At 36.9% G+C, this 13,024-nt stretch overlaps 1 protein-coding gene and 1 long non-coding RNA gene across 2 annotated transcripts; both read right to left on the bottom strand.

Annotated features, from left to right (window-relative positions):
- Positions 1–1,396: 1,396 nt before the first annotated feature.
- Positions 1,397–2,365, bottom strand: LOC131804379 (large ribosomal subunit protein uL16m-like). The gene is made up of 3 exons (XM_059127217.1): positions 2,219–2,365; positions 2,087–2,149; positions 1,397–2,033 (listed from the first exon to the last, which is right to left on the bottom strand). Exons 1-3 carry the CDS (start codon positions 2,256–2,258, stop codon positions 1,417–1,419), a joined length of 720 nt encoding a protein of 239 aa, XP_058983200.1. The 5' UTR covers positions 2,259–2,365; the 3' UTR covers positions 1,397–1,416.
- Positions 2,366–9,029: 6,664 nt separating this feature from the next.
- LOC131804413 (uncharacterized) lies at positions 9,030–12,606 on the bottom strand. The gene is made up of 3 exons (XR_009343119.1): positions 12,358–12,606; positions 9,421–10,365; positions 9,030–9,362 (listed from the first exon to the last, which is right to left on the bottom strand). It is a non-coding gene; the product is annotated as an uncharacterized LOC131804413 (long non-coding RNA).
- Between the last annotated feature and the right edge of the window lie 418 nt (positions 12,607–13,024).

Genomic DNA, 13,024 nt, shown 5'->3' with positions numbered 1-13,024 from the left:
TTTTTGGATTTTATTCTTTTCTGCCAAGAGGCAATTCCGAATTTGTCTAAATCGTTAAAATCAGACCTGCGGTCTTTATGTTATAAGAGTAGTAACTAACACAACTTTCTTTTACATATAGAGAGATAGATTTAAAAGTAGGCGAGTTCCTCAGCCCCTAAATAAGTACTTAGGGTTGGATGGAAAGCCAACAGCATCTCGTGTAATAATTATCAAACCGATATCTTCACTATTTTGGCAAATATAAAGATTTTAGATAAATCGTAATAGTGGGCGTAAAAGGAGGCGTGGTTAACATTTTTTTCTTTAAAAACCTAACTCGGGGTATGACGAACGTTTGTACAAAAAATTATGCAAATCGGTCCAGCCGTTTTCAACTGATTCCGTTACCAACAAACAACAATTGATTTATATATATATATATATATATATATATATATATATATTTATATATATATATATATATATATATAAAATATGTATATGTATATATATATATCTACAACTTTCGCAATATTTTTTCGATATCATAAAGAGAAAATCGGTTATCATAGTAAAAACTTTTACATTCTTGCAGTTCTGGAACAGAACAAGAGTATTGCAAATCTGAAAGTAGAGTATGTGTATCCGATATTTGGATATTTGCTTGCGAATTCTAGTTAGTTGGTTGGAAAAATACGCATCCGAATTATTTAAATATAGAATTGAGTTACATAGTAACCCCCTGAATATAATACTCCTTTTCCAGATGTAATTTGAAACATTTTTGTTTTAATTCGTAACATTTCATTTGTAATTCGAGAATTCCATTTGTAATTCAATATATTTCAAATGTTATTCGAAAATGTCATTTTAAATCGAAATTATTTCATTTGATATATGATAAATGTTTTCAATTCTTTAAAAAATTTGAGTACAATAATCGAAATAACGAATATCGGTGACTTATATAAAAATTGTTCAATATAAGAACCCATTACAGAATCCAAATTCTGATTTTTTAGTAATCTCGTTAGAGGTCGTCAAAATACCAAATATTGGAAAGTTCCTTTATATGGGGGCCATAGGAAAACGTGGACCTATATAGGCAATGTTCTGCGACAGGAGGTAGAACCCATTACAAACTCTAAATACCGAATTTTAAATTATTCCGTTAAAAAGCATGAGTTCCAATTATATGGGGGATATAAGAAAACGTTGAACTTTACCTATCTGCAGACAATAGTCAACTCTAGGCAAAATTTTAACCTCCTATCAGATACAGTTTGGACTCTAGCATGATTACAGACAACAGACCGAATGACGGACAGACATTGTTAAATCGACTTAGAATTTTACTCTGATCAGGATTATATGTACTTTGTTGAATCTTAAATTATTAAAAAACACATGAGCATCAAACAAATTTGTTATTTATTATACATATTTTCCGAACCACTTATGATCTACTGGAGAGAGCCATCGATGGCAACCGCTTAAATTATTTTGCATAACATATTTCATTGAGAATGGATTTTGATTCTCTTTCTGCAAAAGTTCATTCGTGTGTGCTCGTTGATCAAGAATTTCTTGGGATACAACTTCGGCCTTGAACGGTAATATGTTTGCAACTAGATCCAAGAAAGGCTTAACTTCTGCGAATTCACATTTTCCAGATATTTCCAAAATAACTCTACCAGATTTTACTGGCGTAACGTAATGGTCGATAGCTCCTTTTCCTCCTCCCATGCGCTGTCCTTGCCCTTTTTTAGTCACCGGTTGCCACGGAGCTGGAACTCTCCAAATTGCAAACATTCTGTTTGTATCCATTTTGCGACCAATGGTAAGGCGCATCATTTCAAAATGCCCCCAACGTAATCGCCCACCGCCGCTAGCAATTATTCCATATTGCTTATGCAAAAGGTTGTTATGTAGCACTTCGGGCCCACGCATGAAACGTAATTTCTTTTGCATTTTGGGAGGCCTCAAATTGGGAGGGTATTGCGGCACTCTTTCCATAATACGTAACTTCGGTCTTTCAACCTGTTTAAAGTCTAAACTTATAGATTTTAGTAACACTAAGATTTTAATTTTTGACTTGACATACCCGTATATTTGACCGGTGGTGCAAAATATTTTAGACCTGCCGAGCTTCTTTGGTTAATTAAAGCTGTTGAAATATTTCATTGTAACGATTATTAAATCATATATAATAATATTTGGGTCGCAGTATTCATACCCTTCACATTTTGTAGCAAGAGTTTGGAGTTTCGTAACATGATGGAGAAGTAAAAGATTATTATGTTTACACACTATTAGAGTCGTGAGGTTCCGTGGCGAACTAGTTCAATGAACCTTTAAGATGAAAAGAACCATTTGAACCAAGGTATATTAAATAGGTAGTGTCGTCAGCAAATTCCACAACGAAATTCTTAAAAACAATAAATGTCAAAAAATAACAAAAAAAAAGAAAAGATGGAAATGGAAAATTTTTCTAGTCAAAATATTTGAACAATTTACATTTTTTCTGCACATTCTTCTTAGAAGATAATACTGAAGATATTCCTAAAGAGAAACATTTTCCAACCAATGCACACTTACAAGGTAGAACAAAGCGACTCCTTAATACAATTTTTTCTTTCGGTGCCCATATTCAAAACAGACTGACCTTTGTTTTATATAAAACTGAAAATAATTTGAAATTATGTTGTTGCAAAATGGTCAGGCTTAATCCCTTTATTGTTTTTTTTAGAAAAGCAATGTTTGTTTATTGGTGGAGAACGATGGTAATGTTTGAAATTATTTCAAATTTAGAGACAACAGATATGTGTTTTATACACGTTAACGGGCAACAAAATGGACTATTTTGGTATAAAACAATCTTGTCCTACTTCCTTCAATTTTGTGGAGAAATACCAAAATTACTTATAAATTTTGTGCGTTTTCCCCAAAATAATAATTGGGGAAAACAAATTGTTGCATGTTTAATATTCCAATACAGGTTTGCATTTTCCTAACTTCCTTGAAGTTAAGCAACTTTTCTTATTGAGCCATGCTTCCAACCATGGTACAATCATGGTACAATGAATTCAAGGTAGGGCAGAACTACCATATGATTTCAATTTTTTATTTTTCTGGCTTAATACGTCAACTTCATTTGTTAATGTGTGCGTATTCTTTTCAATAATAAAAAAATTGTTCATAAAATATTCAAATTCGGGTGTTTTCAAAATGCTTATTGCAACATATGCAACGACAAAGTCTACAGTTTTTGTCGCGAAATAAACCATAAGAGATATATAGAACATGATTTTGAAAAGAAATTTCATTCAGTTTTCGCGGTTTTAAATTATTTATTCAAAATCAATGCAACAAGTTTTTTGTTTTTTTTTTTTTACTGTTTTGATAGTGATTCTGACATTACAAGCCAAGCAGGTACCATGGGTACAATGAAGACAAGGTAGGCTAACTTTGAAAAAAATTGCAAATATAGAGGTCTACCTGTTTGGCTTGAAATGTCAGAATTATTATCAAAACAATAAAAGACAAACAATATTGATTTTGAATAAATAATTGAAAACCGCGTAAACTGAATGAAAGGTAAACATTTCTTTTCAAAATCATGTTCTATATATCCCTAAAGGTTTATTTCGCTACGAAAACTGTAGATTTTACCGATGCAATAACCTTTTTGAAACACCCGAATTCGAATATTTTCCTAATTTTTATACCCTCCACCTTGGAAAAGAGGGTATATTCCACGTTTTGGTATAGCCCCCATATAACGGTACCTCACGGTATTCGGCACTTTGATGGCTTTTGTCACATTTTCCCACGAATATGTCTAAAAATTGGTATTTGTGGGTCATAATTGGTTCTAATGTTTCCATTACCCTGAGGTGGAGGGTATTAAAAGTTCGGCTCAACCGAACTTAATGTTTTTTATTTGTTTTTTTTTTTTTTTTTTTTTTTGAGTACACGCACGTAAGCAAATAAAGTTGACATATTAAAACAAGAAAAAAAATTGAAATCATATGATATCATAGCCCTACCTTGTTTTTATTATAACATGCTTCCAACTACCATTTTTGTTGTTGTTATAGCAGCAGTACATGCATGTGTTTGCGTTCTGCTAATCTAGTTCCAGCTCCAGGTTTAGAAATTCGTCTACTTTAATGGGCTGTAGCCAGAGATCTTCTGGAGTCAGTTGGGTAGGTTTGGCTGTGCTATTAAAGAGATGTAGCGTATTGTGCGGGCCTGTATCGCACGCCGGGCAGGCGTCACCCACATATTCATCAATTCGTGCCCAATACGAATTGAGACGACTATACCATCCTGAACGTAATTGCGCCAAAACTACCCTGGTTTGTCTGAAAGCTGACGTTCTTCAGCTGCAAGGATTGGGGGTGGACTCCGAGACTGCATCGGTATAAATGCCACTCAGACCAGTCTGATAGGCTTCTTGATCTAGAGATTCTATCTTGTAGCGCTGGACCTCCCTCTCTAGCTCATGTATGTCCTTCCTGACACGCCTTGGTGGGGGAAATTTATCCACCATATGATGGTTGGGATGACTCTCACGGTAACACCCAAGCAGGTACTGCAACGAAAGCATATGATTATGCTGACGTAAGGGAAGGACTTTCGCCTCCTCATGTAGATGGTCCACTGGTGTCATGAGAAGGCACCCTGTCGCTGTTCTCAGGGCAGCGTTCTGGCAGGTCTTGATATGCTTCCACTGCGTAGCACTAGTATTCGCAGACCACACTAGGCTGCACACTCGCATTATAAGAGGTCAACAAAGTTTCCATGTCCGCAAGTTCCGCGAGATCGGGTTCAGCCTTTCGCATATGTTATCGACCACAGGGCCCGACTCCATGATCGTACAATCATCCACTTACGTTACGATCTCAATGCCGTCTGGAGGGCGAGGAATTCCGGAAAGGTAGAGGTTAAACAGTTCCGGTGATATCCCCCACCTTGAGGAAATCTACGGGCTTTGGACTTCTTGTTCCGGAATTCCACGCACGATTATCCAACGTTTCAAACTTGGCCGGAGGGTAGTTCTCTTCACATCCGTCAGTATGGCATGATTGACCTATCAAATGCCTTTGATAGGTCAAGGGCTACCAAGTCCTACTTATATGTGTGGAAATGACGTGTAATGCTGTTGTGGTACTATGTTGTGGACGGACTCCGTGCTGGTGGTTGGCAGCTGTATAGCTTCCTCTAATGCAGGGAAGGAGTAAAGCCTCAAGAGTCTTAGCTACTGGCGACAAAAGCGAAATCTGCCTGACAATTCGCCTTTACTGGCATCCTTGCCTGGCTTCAGTAGCAGGACCACCCGGCCCATTTTCCAGGTTTCGGGCACTATATGGGTGGCTAGCGACAAATTGAGAACTTTCGTTAAGTACTCGAGTCCCGGAGTATCCAGCTGCTTCAACATTACCATCGAGATTCCGTCCGGGCCCAACGCTTTGGATGACTTAGCGTTACGGATGACATTTGCAACATCACCCATCGTAAACTGTGGTGGTTCCTCCTCAGCGGGAAGAGATCTGATACGACGTAGTACTCTTCGCTTCGCCCTATCGCTCTCGGGGTGCTCGACAAATTGTTGGTTAAAATACTCCGCGCACCTCTTCGGATCAGTCACCGTTACGTCGTTAAAAGTGACTGAGGTCCTATCATCCTTTTTTCCAGGGTTCGAGAGCGACTTAACCGTTACCCACAGCTTACTCAAATCGGTTCCAATGCTGCAGGATTTAAGATGGTCTCTGATGAGGACGACGAAAAAGTGGACTCACTGGGGACTACGTTACTGCAGCAAGTCGCAACATAATCCCTTTCGCTGTAGTCTCGCAAATGCCTAATTCCGGAACAGTTCTTGAAGTGCACCCATTCTCTACATCTATTACATCGCACCGAAACAGATCTGTGGTGGATGACTTTCTGACAAACCGAGCAGAACCAAGGTCCGGGGTTTTCCTCAATCCCGGCACGGACCAATAAAGTCCGGAGCAAGCATTCCGGGATATGCTGCTCCCAATGCAGAAAAATAAACAAACACAAACTTGCACATACTGAGTTGGCAGCCGCTGGCCGAAACTGAGATCTTGTTGTTTCGGGTCAATCCGGTATCGTAGATCCGGCTGCCGTGGGATTGTACCATTTTTGTGCACATTTTTAATGCATTTTATACCCTTTTTTGTACCCTCCACCATAGTATGGAGGGTAAATTAAGTTTGTCGTTTCGTTTGTAACACGTCGAAATATGCATTTTAGGCCCCACAAAGTATATATATTCTTGATCAGCATAAAATTCTATGTCGATTTATCAATGTCCGTCCGTCCGTCTGTCTGTCTGTGGAAATCACTCTAGCTTCCGAACGAAATGAAGTAGGTTGATAAAATTTTACTGAAATTTGTATTTTGGTATTGAAAATGAGCAATGTAGATCCACTTCTTCGTATAGCCCCCATATAACGGCACCCCCCGATATTCAGTATTTTGACGATTTTAGCGACATTATTTACCGGAATTGTTCCAAATTTTGTACTTGAAGTTGGTCATAGATACTACAGTGTAAAACAGAAAATGGGCCATTTAGGTCCACTTCTTCGTATAGCCCCATATAACGGTACCCCCCGATATTCGGTATTCTGATGATATTAGTGACATTATTTACCGGAATTGTTTCAAATTTGGTGTTTGAAGTTCGTAATAGATACTACAGAATAAAACAGAAAATGGGCCATTTAGGTCCACTTCTTCGTATAGCCCCCATATAACGGTACTTCCCGATATTCGGTATTCTGATGATTTTAGCGACATTATTTACCGGAATTGTTTCAAATTTCGCATTTGAAGTTCGTAATGGATACAACAGCCTATGACAAAAAACATGCAAGTCCACGTTTTACAACTCCCATAGTTCCTCCCTATATTCGGAATTTTGATGATTTTAGCTACATTATAAAGAGATTTCTTTTTTAAAGTTTCGCATTGAATATTGTAATAGCTTGAGACAAAAGTTGCCTATGTAGGTCCACGTCGTCGTACAGCCCCTAATATACGGCTACATTCTGTATTTTTAAGATTTTAACAGAATTTTTAACAGATTTTATTTTTTTGCAAAATTGCCAAATTTGTACCAAATGGTGGAGGATATTCAAAGTTCGGCCCGGCCGAACTTACAGCTTTTTTACTAGTTTTTTTTTTTCATTTTTAACTTTGTCATTCCGTTTGTAACATCGTTAAATATTCGTCGTAGACCCCATAAAGTATATATATTTATAATCAGCATAAAATTCTAAGTCGATTTAACGATGTCCGTCTGTTGAAATCACGATACAGCCCAGAGTATTTGACGTAGAGCGCCAAAATTTAGCAGAGCAATTTGTATTGTGTCTAGGATGGTTGGCATTAAAATAAGATATATCCGTCCATGTGTTGGTATAGGCCCCATATAACGGCACCTCCCGATATTCGGTACTTTGATGATTTATGCAACGTTTTTCACGGATTTGTCTGAAAATTAGTATTTGTAGGTCATAATGGGTACTAGTTTCTGTGGCGAAACATTGTATGTACAGGTCCACGCTTTGGAATAGCCCCGATATAACGGTATCTCCCGGTATTCGGTATTTTGATGGTTTTTGTCATATTTTTTCACGGATTTGTCTAAGAATTGGTATTTGTTGTTTATAATGAGTTCCAGCTCCGGTGGCGAAACATTGCATGTATGGGTCCACGATTTGGTTCAGCCCCCATATAACGGTACCTCCCAATATTCGGTATTTTTATGGTTTTTGCTGCATTTTTTCTCTGATTTGTCTAAAAATTGGTATTTGTAGGTCATAATGGGTCCCAGTTCATGTGCCGAATCATTGTAATTATAGGTCCACGTTTTGGTATAGTCCCTATATAACGGTACCTCCCGATATTTGGTAATTTGATGATTTTTGCCACATTTTTTCACGGATTTGTCTGAAAATTGGTATTTGTAGGTCATAATGGGTTCTAGCTCCTTTGGCGAAACATTGCATGTATAGGTCCACGATTTGATGTAGCCCCCATATAACGGTACCTCCCGGTATTCGGCATTTTAATGGTTTTTGCCACTTTTCTTCGTGGATTTGTCTAGAAATTGGTATTTGTTGGTCTTAATGGGTTCTAGCTCTTTTGGTGAAACACTGTATGTATAGGTCCACGTTTTTTGTATAGCCTCATATAGCCGTATTTCCCAATATTCGGCATTTTGATAATTTTTTGGCACATTTCCCCATGAATATGTCTAAAAATTGGTAAAGTGGGTCATAATATGCTTTAATGTTTCTTTAACCCTAAGGTGGAGGGTATTAAAATTTTGGTCCAGCCGAACTTAATGCTTTTTGAGTTTTGCCTTGTTAAGGCGAAGATCATATGTTTTATGATTTATGTGTTTGTTTCCTCTTTCGAGACGAGCTTAATGATCTGAAATTTGCAGTGAAAAGGAAAGCCAGATAGACACTATCACACACTCACCACTATGCGACGCGTTTCGCCGTTGGTTAAGGGGCTCATCAGGCATATTTGGTGTGGATGATGGCTTACAAGGGCCGTTCTCTGGAAAGTAGTATATATTTCGAACTTATTGCAAATTAGCATATGCGAATTATACACTAGAAACTCTCCAGGTTCGACTCAAGTTCTATTGGTAGATCTATTTCACAGCAAAGTTTTGTTTTTGTAGTGATGGATTTTTTGTCCACAACAACTACATTGCTTCCAATGCATACACTTGTTTTAGTGCTGCTTCTAGAAAGACGGGTTAATGGCTCTGAACGTAGAGACGGCAACTTCTAGTTGGCTGCACACCGAGGTCCGCGGTTCAAATCCCACAGCCAGGCTCGGCTGAATTTTTGAGTTTTGCCTTGTTAAGGCAAGTTTTTTACTTGTTTTTCTTTTTTGGTTTTGATTTTTTTTTCTTATTTGTAATATTAGTTTAATTTATTGAATATTTCATACATTTTGATAAAAATAACAATAATTATTGATATCTTACGCACTATTATTTTTTATAGAGGGGTTGTCAATACAATTACCCTATATTTTTCATGATCTAATTTTTATTATTATTTTTTTTTTTTCAAGATATAGATGTGTTTTTTGTGAGTAGGTTATTCATATTAGTTTAGATGTGATTAGTGATTAGATTAGTTTAGAGTGATTCGCGGACTACGGAAATAGTCTTACGGATATAATGTTGCTTTCTTACATACAGTTAAATATAATCATCTCGCGGACTACAATAATAATTACTTCACAGAAACGGCCTCCATTTTACCATACTACTGTAGAAGTATAACAGTGGGCGACGAAAAACGTTGATCATACAAGAACTGAAAATAATAAGAGGGTAACACAAACATTCGGTTGTATTCTTTGTAGCTTACTTACGTTAGAGGCACTAGCTATGCCACAGAGTTGTATGCCATAAGTCCAAATTGGCTTTATTACTGTCTTATATAATACGACTTTGTATTCCAATTTAATAGAAGAACATTTATCAATTATCACGTCAAAATGTATGTGTTTATCAAATTATGTTTATTATCAAATGTGTTTACTGTTTCTTCTGTAGTTTTTGCCCAAGTACCATTTTTTAGGCGAATTGAAGATCCGTGGGCGATAGATATTTTCAAGTTTTTTGTGGCTTTCCATAAGCTGTAGTCAGTTATCTCTGTGGGTTCCAGGTTATTTAAGAATATTTTTAAGTTTCGCTCTTCGTGCTTGCTTTAGAAGTTTTTCACATTCTTTTAGCCAAGAGGAGCGGTGTTTCTGTCATTCTCTTGTGGCTTTCCTTTTTCAAAACAGGTGTTTTCGAATGGTCGATGGCTTGTAGGGATTATTTTCTGGCTTAGGAAATTTAGTGGTGTTGACTATTGAAGTAAATATTTTAACTGCATTGCCAATTTCTTATTCGGACTTTAGGGAAGTGTTAAGATTCGCATGTGTGCTGACATATGTTCTGTACTTTTGTAAAAATTTTTGCAATTTCATATTTATGGTTAAAAAAACACTTGGCATGACCACACTACCTAGCAGATAATCCTTGAATGGAACCATACTACATTGAAATCAAGAAAGGGCAAAGCTTCCAACGATTTCAATTTTTTTTTATTTTCTTGTCTTGTCCATATTGTACCATAATATATGCTCTGATCCAACAGAACCTGCAAAGTCTACGGGTTTTGCATTTTTTTGATATCATAAAGGGAAAATGGGATGTCGTAGTAAAGTTTTACATTCTTGCAGTTCTGGAACAGGCCAATAAACTACAACGTGTATTTATAAGGTGTATGCATAATGTGACCATTTATATTTTTCGTCAGAGCGGGAAGCCTGCGGAATTTTGTAAAAAAAAAATTATGCATTTAAAAACAAATTTTATTCAAAAACGGAGAGAATGCGTATAAATCTAATTTATGAAATTAATCTTATGTCTAAGTATTTGTTTTATATTTGTCAGCAGAGCAAATTAATTTTAAAATATCGGGTCTAGTTTTCAAGTAGGAATGGAGCTGATTACATTGTTTGTTGATGTTAGTCTTAGTAATTAAAATAGCTTTTAAAACTGTCACACTTAACTGCGTTTTTTCACTAGTCCATATTTTATTCATTAGGGAAAAAACTCTTTCGACAGGTGCGTTACTTCCAGGCATACATAAAACATACTCAATAATTGTGCGAAAGTTTGTGCAGTTGAGATTATTAGCACGGAAGTGTTTAAACAGCTCCACCCAACGGTCTTCAGTAGCAACATTCTTATCGTTCCAGCTTTTGATTTTTTCAACTGTGACGTAACTGGAAATTATCGAAAACTCATCGAACACCTCCGTATCTTGGCTACTGCTAAGAAATCTTTGTGTGATCAGCAAATCCGTCATTCCCAAGTAGGGACTTTTCTCAAATTTGACCATTCAAATACTGCTAGTTGTGCATTGAACTGGCACCACTGTTCCAAGTATTCTTTACTTGTCTTATAAAAATCCGCTGCGCAGTTTTCACATTCTGCTCATCAACAGCAACGTCAGTTTTTTGTAATTTTACCAGTAGATTGCGGACGGAATGAGGAAGGAAAATCGAATTCTCTTTAAGTTCTAAGTTATCTCGGAGACGATTAATTTCATTCGCAGACTCTATTGCGGACACGTTTTGTCCCTCGATTTTCAACACGGCTTGATGAAAAATCGCTGTCTGTGCGTGCAAAAAATATAACCACAATTCAGAGCTGGGATTTTCGAAAAACGTTTTTAAAATAGTAGGGCATTTATCTATGCTCAGAAAATAGTTTTTCAAAGGCTGAAACATTTTTAAAATTCTCTCAAGCGCCGGCATTAAAGCAAGCCCCCTTGTTTTACTGTAGCCCAACAGTTTCTGATACTCTGTGTCGGTGGAATCACAGAACTCTTTCAGAACTTCTACCCGAATGCTGTAGATGTAGAAGAATGAATAAATTTTCACAATGATGCATTCGAAGTCAACAGGGAGACAATCTGCGGCTGTTTTGATAGCATTATGAATTATATGGGCTCCACACCCAATCCCAATGAGCTGCCTTCCGACGGATAGGTTCAATTTCGCGTAAACATTATTTATCTCTTTTCTATTCTTTCCTTCGAAATTGCAGTTTGTATTGTCTGCACAAAATGCCACAATTTTCTTATTCAAATCATTGCAAGATAATACTTCTTTCAAATAATCCACAATTATATCAGATGATTCGCCTGGCTGCTTTTGAAACTCTAAAATCCTGACTCTCACGCCTTCGTATGGTACAAAATAGCGAACTAAAACAGGGAATAATTTTATTGAGCCATGATTGGAAGCATCGGTTAATAAAGATATGCAGTGGGCTTCGTGAAGGTGTTCTTTCAATTCGTCCATCGCCATAGGTTCCAGCACATTTACAACTATAGCTTGTGATTTTGTACGGGCACATCTAAATTTTTGCTCAAAACATGTTTGTATTAGATTTGAAGCACAGTCATTCGAACGAAAACTGTGGTTTTCTTGCACTGTGTGGTACGCCCACGCACCCTCCGCTGCAGCTATATCCAAGTCTTTGGAAGTCGCCAAATTTGTTCTTTTAAAAAAAGAAAGCATTGACGAGCTTGAAGCGGCAGCTTGATCAGAAAGCTTGTGTTTTTCCGATTTTAAATGCTTCTCAATATCACTGGCACCACCATGTCCAACACTAAAATCAGTACGACATTTTTCACACGTAACGTCTGATTCACCACTTCTTTGTTTTATAAATGGATACTTATTTTGCAAAGAAATGTTAGAAGTACACTTGCGATTAGGCATTATTGTAATGTTACAATCACTAACATTGAAAATAAATTGTTTGACTTTGCTCGCCTTCTCCGACTTCGCGATGAAAAGATACCAGAACAATTTAGAGCGTCTATGCTTAGGGTACTGACAGAGTGACAGAAACTTTTTCTGTTTTTATAAGCATTTTTAATTTGGTGATTTCCCTTGTTATGCTGGAGTTAATGTCAACGCCGTCGACGACGCCGAAAAAGTTGAAACAGATTGAACTTTTTCGGCGTCGAATTTCTTACGGCGTTAAGATTAACTGCTCTCATAAAATTTCATACGATTTAATTTTTTTGACATTTGACGCCGTCGACGATGTCGACATTAACTCCAGCATTAGCATTACAAAATCTTTCGAGTTAATTTTAATGTTAATGTTGCTTGAAAAAAACTATTCAAATAAATTATATGTTCACGGGGAAAAAATAACTCATGTATTTTTCATCAATATCCAGTATTTTCGAAAGCGGGACATTTTTGCTCTCGCTGGGGACAGCGGGACAGATAACCTCAAAGCGGGACTGTCCCGCCCAAAGCGGGACGTATGGTCACGTTATGTATGCATCAGCTACGGCAACTAACATTTTACAAATATTGGTATTCTAGAAACTATAAAGCCTTTCTGACAATTGAATTTGAAATAAAAAATAATAATAAAAGCAAATGATTTCTTAAA

This window comes from Musca domestica, unplaced genomic scaffold (assembly GCF_030504385.1).
Source record: "Musca domestica strain aabys unplaced genomic scaffold, Musca_domestica.polishedcontigs.V.1.1 43, whole genome shotgun sequence".
In the NCBI taxonomy this organism is placed as follows: domain Eukaryota; kingdom Metazoa; phylum Arthropoda; class Insecta; order Diptera; family Muscidae; genus Musca; species Musca domestica.
This window is presented reverse-complemented; position numbering and strand designations above follow the sequence as displayed.